The following is a 19,696-nucleotide window of genomic DNA, read 5'->3' on the forward strand; positions in this document are numbered from 1 at the left end:
ATCCCTCATATGGGTTTGGCCACCAGCAAAGCAATACTCAAGTCTATCAAAGGACAACACAGATAGGTTAGCCTACTGCAACTTACCTATCACAGTGGAAAGGGATACCTGAGGGTTGTACTAGATAGAAGAGCAAAGCTTCACAGAGTCCTTGACAGTCAAACTATAAAGTCCTCATTTCCCCTGAAGGAGGTAGTTAAAGGTTTCTGTTTAGGGAAGTTTTAAATGTTTGAAGTTTTGTTCAGTTTACTATTCTGTTGGGAGCCACCCAGAGTGGCTGGGAAAACTGAGCCAGATGGGCAGGATATTTTTTAAATTATTATTGTTATTATTATTATTATTATTATTATTATTATTATTATTATTATTATGCACACACCTAAGTTTTAGTGCCCACCTAAAAATGCCACATGTGAATATGTCGAACTGTATTTAGAATCAAGTGCACCATACAAAATGCTCTCTTTCAGATAGAACTGGAACTCTGTGCTCTGAAATCACTGCAAACTTTTTTTATTAAAAAAAACTTCCTTAAAAAAACCCTGCTTCACTAAATACCTGCAGCTAAAGAGCTTTTAGGATAATTGCATTAACTTCCTAAGCTGCACTGCTTTTCCCCCTTTGTGGTTCCCCTGCATAAGTCTATTTTAGGCACTTGTCATAAAATGCATATATTGTGCAGGCTCAAGACTACTTCAGTCATCCAGCCTCCAGATGCAGTTACTGTTCTGTAGCTGAGAAAATAAAAGGCATGAGAGAAAGTTTTCATTAAGAGTCACAGGGAACCTTTAGCAGTGATGGACTTTTTAATTCCACGTCCCACTTAATACTGATCTTAAGCACACACAGAGAGAGAAACAGCTCCTGTTCTCCATATTATTAAATGCGGAGCAGCTACCATGCCTGAGTCCTCTATTCACAACTCCTAAAATAGATTATAACTGAGATATGCCATCACCCACGTGAAATGCACACATATGAGCCAGACCCCTGGCAATGACCCATGTGCCCCAGAAATAAACAGCTTTGAAAACTGTAATACATAGTGAAGTGACATTTGCCATGTCTCCTGCACTACTCCCAATTCAAACTTTTGAGACAAGGTTCAAAGTTCACCTCTGCCATTAATTCACTGAGTGGCTATTGGCAGATCACTTTGCCTCTCAGGCTCAAGAGCTCTTCTGCAACATGGATGTTGCAGTACCTTATGGGGATGTCCTAAAGGTTTCTAAAATAATGTCTATCATATACACTACATCAAATTGCTATGGGGGTCCCATGCATCCTATTTGTGACAGAGGCAGCCTGAAAGCTACAAGGTTGGTGTTGGCCGTAGTTGTGAATGAAATGCTGGTTTTGTAGGTTCAGGTGAAGGAAACAGCTGCACAGCACTCAGCTTCTTTTGCCAAACCAAGGAGATTTCCTCCTTTTCCGGTTGAGGTGCCTCATTCCACGAGGTGTTGGGGCATAGTTTTGTTTAGTTGCGAGCTCAGCAGTGTCTGCATCTTGTCTGTGTACCGGCCAAGGAAAAACTGAAGATGAGGCAGGAATGTTCTGGGGCAAGACGTAGACATTTCGCGTGTCCTTTTGGGATTTTAATGAAAAACGATAGAGTTGTTAAGGAGGGAAACGCAGAGTCTTTGGCATACTTCAGCAGCCGATCACCCAACCTTGTGGCAGCGGCGGGAAAAGGGCTTAGAACCCCTGCATGCGTCACCTCCCCGTAACATGCTTCCACATGCAGAGTTCATCTTTCGGCACATGTCTCTTTCACACTTAAGTCTCTTGAATAAGCATGTAGAGCTCCAGTGCATAAATCCTTGGCTATTATATTGGCCGATTAAGCCACTTGTTGTTTCTCTGGCACCAAAGCCTGGTTGAAGTCTAGTTTGCGCAACCGTTTTCTGAGATGGAAAATTTGCCGCGTTTTAATAATCCCACATAAACCCCAGTTTTCAAAGTGATACCTTTTTTGTGTCCCTCCACAACTTTCCAAGTGGCCTAAGATTAGAACCAAATTAGAACCAAACGTTCAGCGAGTCCTTTTTTTTGTCAGAGGAGACCTGACCTGTTTTTCTTTACTTTGCACTATTCGCTTCCAACATCTATCAGTTTTATACCACTTTAACTGTCGTGGCTTCCCTCTGGGAATTGCAGTTCGGTAAAGGAGAGCCCCATTTCATGTCAAAGATTACTAATTTCGGATTCTGGACTCTTGATTCCAGCCTCTCTCTCTCTCTCCCCCCCCCCCGTCTCTCCCTCCCTCCCTCCCTCCCTCCCCCTTCTCATCTTTGGAGCTCCTGTATGTCTTGTATAAACTGCTTAGCTCCCAGCAGGGGCATCTTGAGGGGTAATGGGCTTGAAAACCCTTTTGGAAGGGGATTCAAAGGATGACCCTGTGTTTGTTGTTAAGCTCGTACAGATGGTAGTAAGGGGGTGGGGGGAGGAATCACTCTTTTTTTTTTAACCCCTCCCCATCATGAAACCAACAAATGACTTTGTTTCTTGGCCTTTCCCTCTGTGCACGTCCAGGAGATGAACGAGGATCACAGCACACCGAAGAAGGAGAAGCAAGAGAGGATTTCCAAACACAAAGAGAACCTGCAGCACACACAGGCTGAAGAGGAGGCTCATCTTCTCAGCCAGCAGAGACTCTACTATGACAAAAACTGCCGTTTCTTCAAGCGAAAAACCATGATCAGGAGGCACGAGTTGGAGCAGCAGAACATTCGGGAGGTACCACCTCTTGCTTTCCTCTCCTCTTCGCCACCCCCCTTTCCCACCCTGCCCCAATATACCCAGGGAAAATATAAGGTGAATACAGACAACTGCTTGCAACTGGTCAATATGCCATGCTGTTCATGTAACCAACCTGGGAAGCCTGCTGCCTTTATTGTCCTGACGAGAGCTGAATCCTCCCACACTTGTGCAATGAGGATGTAGTATCTGGGTCAGAATTTTATTATGGTTTATTATGTTTATATACTGCCCTTCAGTATAAGATCTCAGGGCAGGTCAGAGAATAAAATACAGGATAAGTAAAACAAAACAGCAAAACAGTAACCTCCCTCCTCCCCTTTCCAACATTTAAAAGGCTGTAGAATATTAATCGGCCAAAGGCCTGGTTGAAGCAGAACGTTTTCGCCTGGCACCTAAAAATATATGTGAAGGACCCCTGGACCGTTAAGTCTAATCAAAGGCAACTATGGGGTGTGGCGCTCATCTCACCTTTCAGGCCGAGGGAGCCGGTATTTGCCCACAGACAGCTTTCCGGGTCATGTGGGCAGCATGACTAAACCGCTTCTGGCGCAACTGAACACCGTGACGGAAAGCAGAGCGCACGGAAACGGCGTTTACCTTCCCACAGCAGCGGTACCTATTTATCTACTTGCACTGGTATGCTTTCAAACCGCTAGGTTGGCAGGAGCTGGGACAGAGCAATGGGAGCTCACCCCGTCATACGGATTCGAACCTCCGACCTTCTGATTGGCAAGTCCAAGAGGCTCAGTGGTTTAGACCACAGCGCCACCCGCATCCCTAAAGATATATAATGAAGGCACCAGGCGAACTTCTGTGGGGAGAGCATTCCACAAACAGGCACTACAGAGAAGGCCTGTTCTCGTGTTGCCACCCTCTGGACCTCACATGGATGACGTGCACAAAGAAGGACCTCAGATGATGAACGCAGAGTCCAGGAGTGTTTAATTTAATTTTACATTTCCATATCAGTTATATCCAATGGGCAACATAACTCAATATCAAGGGGTACAGCACCAGAAGAGACTGTTGGATTGGGCCAGTGGCCCATTGGACCAGCATCCTGTTCTCACAGTAGCCAACCAGATGGGAAACCAGTAAGCAGAACTAGAATACAGGAGCGCTCTCCGCTTCTGAGGCTTCCTGGCAACTGGTTTTCAGAAGCATTGCTGCCTCCAGCATGAAGGCAGAGCATAACCATCATAGCTAGTCGCCATCGATAGCCTTCTTCTCCATGAATTTGCCCAGTCCTCTTTTAAAGTCATCCAAGTTGGTGGCCTTCATTGCCTCCTATAGGAGCAAAACGGGGGCTACATCAGAATCGGTGCAAGTGGCTTCCAGAAAGAGGAACAGCTCTGTGTGTCTGTGTTGCAGAGAGGAAAACTTTCGGTTAGCAGTAGAGCACATGCTTTGCCTGCATAAGGTCCCAAGTTCAATCCTTACCATCTCCAAACGGGGCTGCGAAGGACCTCTTCCAGAAACCCTGAAGAATCGCTGCCAGTCAGAGTAGCCAATACTGCTCTAGCTGAACCACTGATCTGACTCTGTTTGGCATCTCTGTCCAACAAACAACAATTTCAGTTAATCTGTGACCTGCTCAGCTCCTGGCAGGAGACACACTTAGATGTTTTATGTAAGAATGTTGGCCCTTCTGCTAGGTTATAAATATGGTTAGTTTGATGCTGCATCTTTGCATCTTAGTTCATGGCAGAAGTTACTGTAATTTGCATCCTTCCCTTCACCCCACTTCTGAGGGTGTTAGGTATTGAGTAAACTCTTTGGTCCACTTGAACTCTGCCTCGATGCTTGCAATCACCTTGTCCTCGATACCATATGTCAATACTCTTTACCACTTGGGAGGTCCATACAAACAGCTTGTTCACTATAACTGGTTACATGCACACTGCGGTAAGTTATTAATTGGTGACAGATCCTCTGTATTCATTCATTGTTTCCCTCTTTTGCTCTCTTCACATTGCAGGGTGGCAGAAGCTCACAACCGCAGGTGTTAGTGACAATATGCTTGCAAGTGTGAGGTGTACTACGTGCTCCCAACTTGCTTCACTCATCCATCCTACCCCAGCTCTCTCGTGATGGCCATTTGTCATTGCAGAGTCTGCCTAGGAGAGGGCTAAAGCCTTGCCTATACATTCAACAGAATGAGATGGTAGAGTGGACTGGACTGTATATCAGAACAGATTTGTTGTTGTTGTTGTTGTTGTTCAGTCGTTCAGTCGTGTCCGACTCTTCGTGACCCCATGGACCAGAGCACGCAAGGCACGCCTATCCTTCACTGCGAGAGGCAGCAGTTCTGCCATTGTGGTGTGTGTGTGTGTGTGTGTGTGTGTTTAATCCTGCAAATAAGCAGAAACCTAGCACATCAGAGGTTACTCTGTAGCCTGTATGCTATTGTGTCCCTCCCCACAAAAAAAATCACTTGCAGGGAAGTTTTGCTTCTTTTCTTATTTTAACGTATGGAAGCATTAACAATATGTGACACATGCACCCTTAGATCTGCATTTTAAAGTTGTGTGATCCTTTCTGCCACCTTATTCTGCTGCATGAGTGGACTAAGCCTAACCAATCCAATACATGCATGCACCTTTGAGAAAGCCCTTATTGAATTCAGCTGGGCTTACTTCTCAGTAGAAATGTGTGCTATACCTATTCACACACAGACATACACACCTAGGGAAGGCACAACATTGAGCCACATGAAATGGAAGTCCATCAACCTCACCAAGAAACTTGTCTACTGGAAGGAATTTTTTTGTTTGTTTGTTTTTGTTTTGACTATGGCAGACCAACACAGCTACCTACCTGTAACTGTGCTATACCTAGTGAAGGGTTTTTGCGGCAAGAGGGTGAGCCAGGAGGTGGTAGAATCCCCTGGCCCAAGTTCTCAGGACAGCCTTAAGGTGGCCGTGTGTCCTGCATTACAGAAGACAGCCATTTATTTGTTTGTTGCATTTGTATCCCACCTTTGCCTCTAATAAGCTAAAGGTGGCCTATATGGTTCTCTCCCTCATCATCTAACCCCACTGCGATTATTATGATTATTATGACTATTTTACTAATAGGCTGTCTGTCGGTATGGTTTTTACTATGTTTTTTATCATTGATGTTTTGTAATGCGTTTCTAATGTTGTACACCACCTTGAGATCTTTTGATACAGGGCGGTATATAAATTAAATTAACAACAACAACCCTGTGAGGTAGGTTAGGCTAAGAGGTAGGGACTGGCCCAAGGTCACCCTGTGAGCTTCATGGCCAAGTGGAGATTCGAACCCTGGTCTCCCAGGTTCTACTCCAACACTCTAAATGATTATATGACATTGGCCGCCTGGTCCAGGTCTGGCTTAAAGATAAATAACCATAAAGAGAGAGAGCAGGAGAGGTCTTGAAGTTGCCCATCCATAGTTAGGAACTGGAGAGCAGACTGAGCAGGGACGCAAGTCACATTGTCCCCTACACATTGTTGCAAATCTTATGCAAGCATAAATCCTTTTTACTCATCATTTTTTGGCAGTGTGTAAGTGGCCACCCTAGTCTAAGGTTGCCAAATGCCCGAAATTTTCCAGACATAGCCGGTATTCACCCCCCTTAAGCAGCGTCTGAGCAGAAATTGCTGAAATGTCTGGGAAAGTTCAACAAGTTTGGCCAAAAACAGCTCGACAACTTTTGTGTCTGGATTTTCAATTTTTTACCCTAGTCAGCCTTGAACTTGCTAGTTGGACTTTAGCATGTCAGTCCCTCTCAAGTCTTTTAGTATCATTAAGAAAATATTTTTTTGTCCTACCTTCCAGGGTTGTTGCATGGATCACTTGAGATGACATAGTAAAAATGCTTTCAGCACTTAGGGAAAAGGACCAGAATGTATAGGAGTGGAAAGATCCCACCCTGACTATAAGTACAAGGGCATAAAGGGCAAATATTTCACCCATATTTGTCACTAAATCTAGAATACAACATTACCAGATTTGTATCAAAACATGCAAACCACTTTAATTTCTGGTTAAAAAAAAAAGTCACTAATCTGTACTGAATTATCATTTTAAGCATGCATCTTTTTGAGTATTATTTATGTATTCTGAATTTGCACCTAGCATCACAACTTAACTTTCCACTTCTTAACTGTTTAGCTGGTTTAGTGCTGTATGTCTGGAGAATTCAACTTCGCAATGTTACCAGCATGTACTGGCTTATAAAATTCTGGAAGTTTAGGTGGTGTTGTGCAATAATTAAGATGCACTAATTTATTAACCCAAAGCATGAAAGTGTCTTTTTGAATTCTAGAGAAATGGAAGCTGTTGGCTTCATCTTGTAAATGTTCTGACACCATGAAGCTGTTCTAATTTGAAATAAGCTTACTTGTGTTTCACTACCAAATGATGAAACAGTAGAAGTCAGGTTGTATGTACACCGCAATACCAGTTCCACAGAAGAAAAGATGTAGAGTAAAATGTAGATGCAGAAATATGCTTGGAAGCACATGGTGACACCTCAGGAGACAGAAAGCTGGCTAAATAAGATTTCCTATGTCGAAATTAAAAGACGCCTGCTTCTTGGGAGGAAAGCAATGACAAACCTAGACAGCATCTTAAAAAGCAGAGACATCACCTTGCCAACAAAGGTCCGTATAGCTAAAGCTATGGTTTTCCCAGTAGTAATGTATGGAAGTGAGAGCTGGACCATAAAGAAGACTGATCGCCGAAGAATTGATGCTTTTGAATTATGGTGCTGGAGGAGACTCTTGAGAGTCCCATGGACTGCAAAAAGATCAAACTTATCCATCCTTAAAGAAATCAGCCCTGAGTGCTCACTGGAAGGGCAGATCCTGAAGTTGAGGCTCCAGTACTTTGGCCACCTCATGAGAAGAGAAGACTCCCTGGAAAAGACCCTGGTGTTGGGAAAGATGGAGGGCACAAGGAGAAGGGGACGACAGAGGATGAGATGGTTGGACAGTGTTCTCGAAGCGACTGGCATGAGTTTGGCCAAACTGCGGGAGGCAGTGGAGGATAAGGGTGGGTGCCTGGTGTGCTCTGGTCCATGGGGTCACAAAGAGTTGGACACGACTGAACAACAACAACAACATGTCTGGGGAAAGGGAAGCTATTTGCTCCTCAACATGATGACTAGCAAAATCAGAATTATAAAATGCAAACTATACCATGCAAAATCATGTTTTTCCCTCAGTTTCCATATTTTTTCCAGCTTTAATGGTTGCACAATTTTTACCTTTTAAGATATCATACACAAAGCCCACATTCAGCTCCTAGCATATTGCATAGGAAGAACTTTCTAACAATGTGAGCTTGTTTGGCAGTGCAACAGACTACCTCGGAAGGTGGTGGATTTTCCTTCATCGGAATTTTTGAACAGGTTGGATGGCCATCTGTCAGGGAATCTTTAGCTGTGATTCCTGTATTGCAAAGATTTGGGCGAGATGACTCCTTGAGGCCCCTTTCCAACTCTACAATTCTATGATCTGTATTTGAAGGGCCAAAGCTCGCTAAATACTCCAGTATCTTGTTGCTCGGCACATTCCAAATGGGATCCTGTGGCAGTGATCTGGGACCAAATCATGATTTCCTCACCCAGTTTCTCCATCTTTGGTTCAGCAGCAGAATAACAGCATGGAACTCTGCTTTGGCACTAGCTGCTTTTAAGATTGGGAGCAGCCGGCTGGATTTGTGGTCCTTTATATGAGGAATGTCTTCACAGGGTTATAAAACCGATCCCAGGAACAGAACTACTAGAGCTGTCAGTTGTCAGAACCTTTGGGCGAAGAGGGGCCATTCTGGGTAACAGATTTGGCTGCGTCACTGTGGCACGCCTAGCAATTAGGATTCATTCAAAGGAAATGAACTAAAGAAGTGGGATGCAAACACCCGCTCTCAGCATTTTTGTTTGAACTTGAATCACTGGAAGGGGAGGGAGGGGGCTTGCTTTGCATAATGGATTTGGGCAGGGAATGATGGAATGAAAACAAGGGTGTGTGGTGGATATGCAGGTATGTTGAGTGCATGTCCATTGAAACTTTTGTCAGCAGCTCTTCTCTGTTATTCAGAGGGCAGAATCTCCCAAGGAACTGAGAAGCAGGCTAAAGATGTGGCTGGGTGTGGCCTGGGGTTCCCTTAGAGAGTGATGACTGATGGGACTAAAGGTTAGGAATACAAGGGTGGAGAATGCTCTTTTATGTATCAAAACACACACATGAACAAAGGTTCCGGAATGGCCCCCAAAGTAGAATGGCACACTTTTGTTTAAAAAAAAATATGCCATTGATGGCTACGCGGAACATTAATAATGGCTCGCAGGTCCCTTAAATGGTTTCTCCACCTTTCCAATTAAACAGCAACATATTTAAGGATCTGGTGACTTCTGTTTCAGTGTATCTGAAGAAGTGTGCATGCACACGAAAGCTCATACCAAGAACAAACTCAGTTGGTCTCTAAGGTGCTACTGGAAAGAATTTTCTATTTTGTTTCGACTATGGCAGACCAGCACGGCTACCCACCTGTAACAGCAACATTGATGGAAGTCCCTCTTAAAATGCTTTTTCCTCCATATGCAACACCAACCACAGTTGTATAGTTAAAAAGTAGAAGAAGAAAAAGGAAGCCAGGCTGAATTTTCTTCAGTGAAAAGTGTCCAAAGTGACAAGTTACAGGTATCCTGGCTCTAAAACAGAGCTCATGTTACTCCCGGTTGCCACCTACTGGCCAGTTTGCAGAAGTCCACAACAGAAAAGATGCACGGGCATCGTGGAGAGAAGGAGCAGGTTTGCTTTGGGACTCTCTTGCAAGCCCCCAACAAAGCAGATAGGAAGTAGGTGCAGTAGAGGCATCGAGCGCACTTCTTCACACAATGTGCAATAAACACAGCACGTTCACGTACTGGCTTAGGTCTCTTTCAAGAAGGAGTAGGTACGTTCATGGAGGAGAAGCAGGTCTGTCAGTGGCTCTTAGCACAAGGAACTTCTCAATGCAAGCTGCATGGGGCAAACAGGAAGGGAAAGCCAGCAATCGCATACCTTACTTGTGAGTTCCCCAAAGCGCCTGTCTGACTACTGTCAGAAATGAAGGACTACATGGACATTAGCTCAGTCCAACAAAACATTTTGCAAGTCTCCCGAGAGCCCTGCCGTGGACACTAGCGTAGGCTGTCGGTCAAAAACAGTGCATTTATTTATTTATTTATTACTACGCATGAGAAATTGGGGTTTGCTACCTCGCTTGGGATTGCACCTGACCCCTTCCCCTTATGCCACGCAGGAACTGAACAAGAAGAGAACGCAGAAAGAGATGGAGCACGCCATGCTAATCCGGCACGACGAGTCGACGCGCGAGCTAGAATACAGGCAGCTGCACACGTTGCAGAAGCTACGTATGGACTTGATCCGGCTGCAGCACCAGACGGAGCTTGAGAACCAGCTGGAGTACAACAAGCGGCGGGAGCGGGAGCTGCACAGGAAGCATGTCATGGAACTGCGGCAGCAGCCCAAAAACCTGAAGGTTAGTAACTAGGCGAGGGCTGTGGTCTAGCTGGGATATAGGGATAAGCGATGCAAAGTCAGCTGCTTGACCTTAGCCACCCCCTGCGTTCTTAATTCCATATGTGTGTGGCAGGGATGGGGAATCTGGTCTCCCAGATGTCCTTGGACTACAGTTCCTGTAATCTCTTACTATGGGCCATGCAGGTGGGGAAATGGGAGTCCAGCCACCTCTGAAGTGCTATAGGTTCCCCATCCCTGGTATTCGGTGCTGTTAGCACATAAGTGCCACCATTTTGGCGCCTGTCCATATATTCATTCAGCAGAGAAAGAATTACTGGTATCAATAGCTCAGGAGTCATTCACTTACAGTTACCTTCCATCATAGGAGCCCACTCCTAGGGAGTGAGGTCCCTTCCCCCAAAAAAATATTTGAAGGGGCCAGCCCACCCCCCCCCCCCCCAGTTAATGGGCATTGTCGTTCAAATGATGTGCATGGGGCATATCATGTGATCAATTATGTGCTTACCTGCCCCCCCCCCCCGATATTTTATTACGTTGGCACCCCTGCCTTCCGTGGGATCTGGTAACTGCTCTTCATGTGAAAGGGAAAAAGCAGATAATTATATCACACGAAAAATAGCAAATAGCTGAAATGATGAGACACGGGTTGGAGACAGGCAATAGTTTCGTGGAGAAAGCAGCTTGTGAGAGAGGCGTGGTTCTCTCGAGCACAATTTGCCCATTATAGGGATGTTACATTTTCTTTAATGTAAAGCTTCTGCATGAATATCGTACCGTTCTTAAATAACGTATAGGGATATGCAGATAACGTCGATGTTTAAATAGCCACGTGTAACCTCACCCGGAGTTGTTGCCTTCCATTGCAGGCCATGGAAATGCAGATCAAGAAGCAGTTCCAGGACACTTGCAAAGTGCAAACCAAGCAGTATAAAGCACTCAAGAACCACCAGCTGGAAGTGACTCCAAAGAGTGAGCACAAAACTATTCTGAAAGGCCTGAAGGACGAGCAGACAAGGAAGCTTGCCATCCTGGCTGAGCAGTACGAGCAGAGCATCAATGAGATGATGGCATCGCAAGCGGTGAGGGCAGCTCTGGGCTCCACACACACACACACAAACCCCTCAAATGGTTCCATATTAACTAGGGTGGCCGTGTGTCCTCTTTTTCCAGGACACGTCCTCTTTTTCAGGGTAAAGTTTTTGTCTGGGTGGATTTTTTGAAAATTTGCCAAAATGTCTCTGGCTGTACTTTCTGAATGAGACATAGTCATAACTGGGTGCTGAAGGCTTGCTTTCCTCTTCTCTTCCCCTGCCCCCCTCAGCAATATATCACAGCTTCTATAGCCCATATATAGTAGGGGTATTTAAAATGAGAATCATCATAGCGTCCTCTTTTTTGCTCTTCAAAATATTAACAAGCACTGGTGGTCACCTTACCTGTGGTGAGAACTGATGGCGGTCTGCTGTTGTTTTTAGTAATATTTGCATACTATTATCCTTTCCTTTTCCTTAGTTTTATTTCATTTCCCCTCCTTTCTCTTTCCCCTCTTTTCCCTTTCCCTCTTCCTGGTTTTATTTTCAAATTAATTTAAAACAAAAGCAACAGCTAAACAGCATGTGCAACCCTCGTCAAGCCTCACCGATGAAATCTTTTCAGATTATATACATTGGTATGCGCACGTGTGGAGTTTGAAGCCCCAGTTGCACACAGCTGTAATATCCAGAAACGTTCAGGATAACCAAGCCCTGAGGGATAGCTTGGTGGGTAAAGCATGGGACTCTTAACCTCAGGGTCGTGGGTTCGAGTCCCACATTGGGTGAAAGATTCCTGCATCACAGGGGGTTGGATTAGATGACCCCTGAGGTCCCTCCCAACTCTGTGATTCTCTGAAACAAGCGTGAATGGATTTGGTGGTGGAGGTGATGAGGAAAACACCTTTTGGCTGAGCTCATGGCATACCTTGGAGTGTTCAGAATCACTTTTAAGTTCTGGGACAATAAAGCAGGTGCCAAGAAATGTTGATGACAGGCTGTGAGCTAGTGTAGTAGCACAGTGGCTGAGATACTGAGCCACCAACCAGGAGATTCCCAGTGTGAATCTTAGCTCTTGCCACGACCTCACCAGGTGACCTCAGGCAAGTCACACACTCTCAGCCTCATCCCCTCCCCATCTGCAGTATGGGAGATAAAAAAAGACCGACTTGCTTTCATGGCCGCTGTAAGGATTGCCTCTAGGCAAGGTGTGTGATGCACTTTGCAGTGGCTCTAGATGCAGGAGAAGCTGTGTGGGCAGGATGGCCAAAGGAGAGCTGTGAAAAGGCAGCAGAAAGGCAGGGAAAGGAGATTGGGAGCGGTGAAAGCCCAGGTGTAATGGGTATGTTTGAAACTCCATGCAAGGTGAAAGGAATGAAAAGCAAAGAGTGTGTGTATGAAAGAAACAGGAGTGCTGAGCAGCAAAGGATTCTGGGTGTTGGGACTGGAGCCACAATGATTGGATGAGGCGGGACTGAGTCTGCCAGTGGTGGGGGGCCTATGGCAGCTCCCGTGACGTTGTTGGGCTCCACCTCCCATCAGCCCCTGACGGCATGGCAAAAGTTAAGAGTTGACAGGAGGTGCAATCCAGCAGCTTATGGAGGGCTACAGGTTCCCCATCTGTGGTCTATATACAGTGGAAGAGAAAGGGACTTAAGGGGAAAGGGGGTGAAAGGAGACAGTAAGAGAGAGACATGGTGCAGACCTCATTCAGAGGGGCAGAAGGGGTTTTGGGGCCAATGGCAAGAAGGGAGCTTTGGAGTCTCGAGGCAGTGGGCCCAACCTTAACTTTACTTCCCCAGATTTCAGCACACAGTTAAGGCTACTATGCTGGCCATTTCAATCAGAATCTTTTGCATTTTCTCCCCCTTTGGGGCATGCGTCTTCACGGCCTGCCTAAACAACTGTTGTTGTTGTGTATTTGCTGTTGTGCCCAACCCTAGAGCAGATTTGACCAGCAAGCGCCCTTAACTTTGTAAATGATTTTGTTGGTTTGTTTGTTTTTTACACCCCCAGCTGCGGCTAGATGAGGCTCAGGAAGCGGAATGCCAAGCCCTGCGGTTGCAGCTTCAGCAAGAGATGGAGCTGCTGAATGCCTATCAGAGCAAAATCAAGATGCAGACGGAAGCACAGCATGAGCGGGAACTCCAGAAGCTGGAGCAGAGGGTGTCGTTACGCAGGGCACATCTTGAGCAAAAGGTATGGAAGGGGTTGGGCCCATTGCCAAAAAAGCCAGGAAAGGAAGAACGGGTGGGGATGTGGAGTTGTGCATGCTGTCCAGATGCATCCCACGCTCTGCAGTTAACCCTTTGTATTCCTGGTAGCGGCAATGCATTACATTTCCCTAAGCACCAGGATCCTAGCAGGATCAGTTCCTTGTGAACAGAATACGGGAGCCTTAACAATTACTCCCGGTGGTATTTTTAAAATTTATTAGTCACCTTTTTTGCCATGGCAACTCAAAGCGACTTACAGTGTACACATACATAGATTAAAACCAGCATTAAAAAGGTCTAAAATTCAATTCTAATTTTTTACTATTTATTTATTATTATTTTTTTAAAAAAACTGCATTAAAGCATCCCACCCATGCACAAAAGCCACCAGTGTTTAACAGCTGAAGACCTGATTAAAAAGGAACATGTTTGCCCGGCACCTAAAGATATGTAGCAGTGGCACCAGGCAAGCATCCCTGGGGAGAGCATTCCACAAGCAGGGAGCCACCATGGAAAAGGCCCGTTCTTATGTTGCCACCCTCCAGACCGCCCATGCTTTCATAGTATCTGCATGCTAGCAGATTGAATACAGAGGGACAGGCAGACAGGCCCCTTGGCAGGCATCTTCACAGCAGCATTGCTTCGCCAAGCTGTCTTCTGCCCAGTCAGATAAATCAGAAACTGTAAATTGTTTTCTCTCCGGCCTCCAGACCAGTGGTAATAATAAGCACTGCATAATGGGCATTTTAATAACCGAGACAAGGAAGGAATTTCCCATATCGTCGCGTTGGGGGCAGGAGGAATATTCCAAACCGACTAGGTAGATGGCACCATTGGGTTTAGGAATGGATCCACCCTTTAAATCATTTATGAATGCTGTGAGTAAATAGTTAATGTCTGAACCAACTCTAGTAGGAATGGATGGATAGATTCCTGATCAGACGCCCCATGAGCTTAACTGAATACCAGCGACAGAAAAGGAATAGCACTGCTGAGGCTTATTTGTCATTTGCTGGAGTGCACCAGGGAATCAGATTTCCTGACTGCTAGACGCATCAGTCTGTGTCGTTGCCGGAGGTGTGTTCTAATGGAAAGTCCACCTGCTCCACTGTATTAAGACTGCCACCAGAGGTTTCCCCAAATGCAGTGGCTTTTTTGTCCAGCAGGCCAAATTTTTTATCACCTGCATAAGCCAGCTTTGAATGGTGGGCGGGGGTCACACCCACCTGTCAGCCAGGTGACACCATGACACCAGGTAACTGGCAGTCCCACCCACCTACCGTGAAGTCGATCTGCAGGGTGGGGCAAAGCTGCACTTAGCAAGATTGAACCCTCTCTGCTCATCGGCTGGTGAGTGGGAGGGTTCAGGTGTCTAGGCTACAGACGTCTGCTTTGCCGGCAGGGACCATGCAGGGAATGCACTGGTGAAGCAATACCAAACACTCTGCTCACCAGGTGAGCCTAGAAGTGTTACTGGATGGGAGAGTTGCTGAAAGCAAACGCAGAGGCACATATTAACTGGGTAGCTCAGTCGGTAGAGCTTGAGACTCTTAATCTCAGGGTTGTGGGTCTGAGCTCCATGTTGGGCAAAAGATTCCTGTATTAAGAACAAAGATAGCTCAGTTGGTTCGAGCATGGTGCTGATAATGCCAAGGTCGCAGGTTCGATCCTCATATGGGACAGCTGCATATTCATTCCTGCATTGCAGAGGGTTGGACCAGTTGATTCTCAGGGTCCCTTCCAACTCTATGATTCTGTGATTCCCTCCACAAATAGTTCTCCCCTCCCACAGCTATATTGCAGTTTCAGAGTCCCGGGGAGGCGGGAGGAGTTCGTTAAAAAAAACTACCACAGGAGGAATTGGAAAAGGAGAAATCACTAAGGACATCCCGTTTCGACTCCCCTGTTTCTGCTGCAAGCACACACACAAACACCCCGTCCACTTCCCAGTAGCATTACGGGAGAAATGGGAGGGGGGGGTTAGGAAATCCTCTTGTCTAGATCTGTTCCTCAAATGTTTGGGATTCTGACAACCCGGGCTTCACTGTGCCACTGTGTTACGAGGCGCTTGCTTTAAAAGAAACCCTTTGTGCCGTTTCAGATTGAAGAGGAGCTGGCGGCCCTCCAGAAGGAACGCAGCGAGAGGATAAAGTTTCTGTTGGAAAGGCAAGAGCGAGAGATTGAAACTTTTGACATGGAGAGCCTACGGATGGGCTTTGGAAATTTGGTCACGTTAGAATTTCCTAAGGAGGACTACAGATGAGATTAAATTTCTTTTGCCATTAAAAAAACAAAAATGCAAACAAAAAATATCTCAAATCCCAACATTCCCCCCCCCATGTTAACGGGTGTGCTCTCTCTCTTTCTGTCTCTCTTACTGACATCATGTCGGACTTAGTGCCTGTATATTCTTACTCCATCAGGGGCCCCCCCTTCCCGCCAAGTGTCACGTTCCAGAGCAGGACCATTGCTCCGCAGTCTCTCTTGAATCTCATAGTGTCTCACAGTATTGATGTCTCTGTGCAATGATTTTTTTTATTATTATTATTAAAAAAAATGTTTCAATGAAAACTTTGGAGACAATTCTAACGAATCGAAACAAAAAGTGGATGTATGTTTGCTTTTCAGCAATCACTCATATATTTTTTTTGCCACCTTACCAATGAAAATTCAAGCAAAAAACAAAAAAACCAAGGAAGGAAAATTAAAAGGAGTCAAATTCCCAGGGGGAGAGAGATGGGTATCGCAGCCTTACCTTAATCAGCTGCTGCATAACGTTTTGAGATTTTAATTTTATTATTAATTATTATTATTTCTTTTTTTGGTATTTATTCATCAGGAATAACTAAATGAAAAAAATAATAATAAAAAAATTTTATTAAGAGATTGAGAAATTTGATACATTTTACAGAAAATATGAATTCTGAAATTGTGCTGTACATATCAGTGGTGGACATATTATTACTTTGGGGGCGGGGGGGAAAGGGGAGGGGGGTTGGGGAAAGAGGGAGAGCGTGATTTTTTTGAAAAAGGGTCAGGCCAGGCCAGGTGGGTTTTTTTGGCCGTTGGTCTTTGGCACATTCTTGATTGTATCATAATCATTTTCTGCTGTAGCAGAGGATGTGAATACACTTAAAAAAAAAAAAAAAACTAAGGAGCCCAGAGAATCCCAGGAGCACAAATTGGGCCTTGTCAAATTGTGTATTTTGTGTATAGAAGGAAATTTAAGGAGAAATTTACTTATTTTCATATTGTATTTTAACTGTTTCTCTGATCAGAAGTTTTTTTACTACCTGATGACTTGTTCCCCCCTCCGACCCCCCCCCAACACTCCAGGCCACGCTGACACCCCCCACCCACCCCTCCAAAACCCTCCACCCTGCCTCTTTTCCAAGTCAATCTTTGGAGTTTAACACTGTCTCTCATTCTCACATCACCTTAAATCTTTCCTCCTCCTCCTCCTCCTCCTCCACACCCCTCCCTGCGACCCACCCACAACTCCCACCTTTGGTTCCCCCCCCTCCCTCCCCTCTCCCTGTCCCCGATAATCTTGGTCATAAATATTGCATTATTCACACTTTCAAACTGTGTATTTTCTTACAATAAAAAAGGTTAAAAAAAAGGCTTTACTTCTTTTGCATGCACTTTAAAAAAAAATACTAAACGGAAAAAAGCAAAAAAAAAAAAAGAGAGAAAACCTTTTTCAGGTTCTCAAAGGGAAGAGCATGATATAACTGTCAGAGCTTTTAATTATATTTGTAAATAAAAGTGTTGCTCACGAAGCTTTGCTGTCTCATTGTAGCAGGGGAAGCAGCTCTTTGCCCTGCTCTACCCACTAACCACCCCATCTCTGGTCAGCCATGGAAGAGACTCTTGTGTGGCTTTCCAGCTCTTGTTTTACATCCAGCAACAGGAGAACCTTTTATCAGCAAACGCCGGCCAATCAGATCCTCTGCTTTTGGGCTGGATGCCTGGACAACTCAAAGACCATTTTCACCGAGTCCCTCCTCCTCAGATGTTGCGGGAGGGGGCAAGAGCGGGAGAGGAGCAGAGGAAATATTGTGTAAAGGGTCTTCTGTCGTGTATTGCACAGATGCCTTTACTGGTGCTCAGAAACACACCTGAAACTTTTAAGGCAAAGAGAAATGTAGCATACATTGTTCCAATATGGCCTTTCCCAGGGCAGGGAGCCATCCTTCCAGTCCGCAGCCGAAACCAGCTGTGGACAGCGCTCATTGGCTGGTTCCTGTGATGTCACCAGGAGAACACCTATCCCAAGCCCCACATGGATTTGATTTTAGAAAGTATTCCTATTGCACATTGTTTTGGCGATGGGCGATTTGATAGATGGGTGAACATGTATGTGATGGAAGAAAATGGAAAAACAAGCCGCTCACCTGAAAAATGGGAGGAGGGCCCAGGCTGATAGCTGAATTAGGAATCAGTTCATTGCTATGTACAGCAATCATTGCAAAAAGGATCATGGGGTCTGGTGGACCACGAGCTTAACATGTGTGATGCAGCAGGAAGAAAAAAGCTAATGCAATTCTAGGCTGCATTAACAGACATCTAGCATCCAGAATAGTACCACTCTGTTCTGCTTTGGTCAGACGCCACTTGGAGTCCTATGTCCAATTCTGGGCACCACAGTTTAAGAAGGATATTCACAAGCTGGAACCTGTGTAGAGGAGGGTGACCAAGATGATCAAGGGTCTGGAACCCAAGCCTAATGATGAACAGTTGAAGGAGCTGGGGTATGTTTAGCTTGGAAACGAGAAGAACTGAGAGGTGATATGAGAGGCATCTTCAAATACCTGGAAGATGAGCTGCTCCAGAACAGATGACTCAAACCAATGGATTCAAGGGACAAGGAGGAAGATTCCGACTAACGTTAGGAACAACACTCTGATGGTGAGAGCTGTTTGACAGTGGAGCGCACCACCTGGGTCACAGAAGGCTTTTAAACAGAGGTTGGATGGCCATCTGTCATGGATGCTTAAGCTGTGATTCCTGCATTGCAGGGGGCTGGACTAGATGACTCCTGGGGTCCCTTCTAACTCAAGATTCTATGAAATTGCTAAGCTGTATTGGAGCTGGACTCACACCACAGTCAAGGAACCAGCTGGGACTTCTTACTACACCTGCCTGCACTCTTAAGGGCTCCAAAGGGAATTTGCTGGGAGGTCGGGTCTGTCTTGGACCCATCAACATTCTTAGGATATTTTTAACCCCCTTTTTTCTTTTTTGCTTTTGTTGACTGCCTTATCTCTGCTGTTTTTACCCATCCACCCAAATGGATCTCAGGAGCAACAGTGAAGGTTTCAAGCCTGCCACGATTCTCCTTTTCTCTGCTCCTCTTCTTGGCCTCCAAGCAATATTTGGGGAACTTCTTAGTGAGAAACCATCGCCCCCAGGAGCTGCTAGTCCTGCCAAGATTCAGGTACAGTCCAGAGATCAGTGGAGGCTGGTGCATGAGACTGCTCATATTGCCCCTTCCTGCACTGTCCCAGAGGTAGATAATCTTTTTTGCAGCGTGAGGGCCACATTCCTTTTCCAGCAACTTCCCAGGGGCCGCATGCCTAGGGCAGGCAGGTCCAATGGCAAAATGGGTGGAGCAACTAAAGTAAATTTTATACAGTAGGCTATCGCCCAAATACCCTTCTCTATTTCTCATCTAGGCAAGCAAGACACATTCCAGCTAGGCAGAAACAGTGAGTGTGAGGAGCAAGACCAGTGAAGTGTGGGGCTTGGGGAGTGTTCTGGGGGTCAGAGAAAGGAGCATGGGAGGTCAAGGTGTGACCTCCAGGTCTGACGTTCTACAACCCTGTTCTGGCCAAAGTTGCCCATACTGTGTGCTCTGAGCTACCCCATGTGGCTCCTGCAACCCGCCAATAATAATAATAATAATAATAACAATAATAATAATAATAATAATAATAATAATAATTTATTACTTATACCCTGCCCCTCTGGTCAGATCTCCCCAGACACTCTGGACAGCTCCCAAAAGAATATTAAAAGCACGCTAAAACATCGAACATTAAAAACTTCCCTAAACAGGGTTGCCTTCAGATGTCTTCTAAAAGTTGTTCCTTGACATCTGATGGGAGGGTGTTCCACAGGGTGGCGCCACTACCGAGAAGGTCCTGTGCCTGGTTCCCTGTAACCTCGC

The 19,696-nt window shown here is 45.4% G+C and overlaps 1 protein-coding gene across 5 annotated transcripts in view; it reads left to right on the forward strand.

The window, feature by feature from the left end:
• The window catches only part of TAOK3 (TAO kinase 3), a 119,338-nt gene extending 102,664 nt beyond the window's left edge, over window positions 1-16,674 (forward strand). For all 5 annotated transcript variants that reach the window (XM_033135737.1, XM_033135736.1, XM_033135738.1 and 2 more), the window contains 5 exons: window positions 2,533-2,736; window positions 10,036-10,275; window positions 11,144-11,356; window positions 13,325-13,507; window positions 15,626-16,674. In XM_033135737.1, the coding sequence (XP_032991628.1) occupies window positions 2,533-2,736; window positions 10,036-10,275; window positions 11,144-11,356; window positions 13,325-13,507; window positions 15,626-15,787 (1,002 nt within the window). In that variant the 3' untranslated portion in view covers window positions 15,788-16,674. The remainder of the gene's footprint in view (window positions 1-2,532; window positions 2,737-10,035; window positions 10,276-11,143; window positions 11,357-13,324; window positions 13,508-15,625) is intronic.
• The last annotated feature ends 3,022 nt before the right edge of the window (window positions 16,675-19,696 follow it).

Source organism: Lacerta agilis, chromosome 17 (assembly GCF_009819535.1).
Source record: "Lacerta agilis isolate rLacAgi1 chromosome 17, rLacAgi1.pri, whole genome shotgun sequence".
Lineage (NCBI taxonomy): Eukaryota > Metazoa > Chordata > Lepidosauria > Squamata > Lacertidae > Lacerta > Lacerta agilis.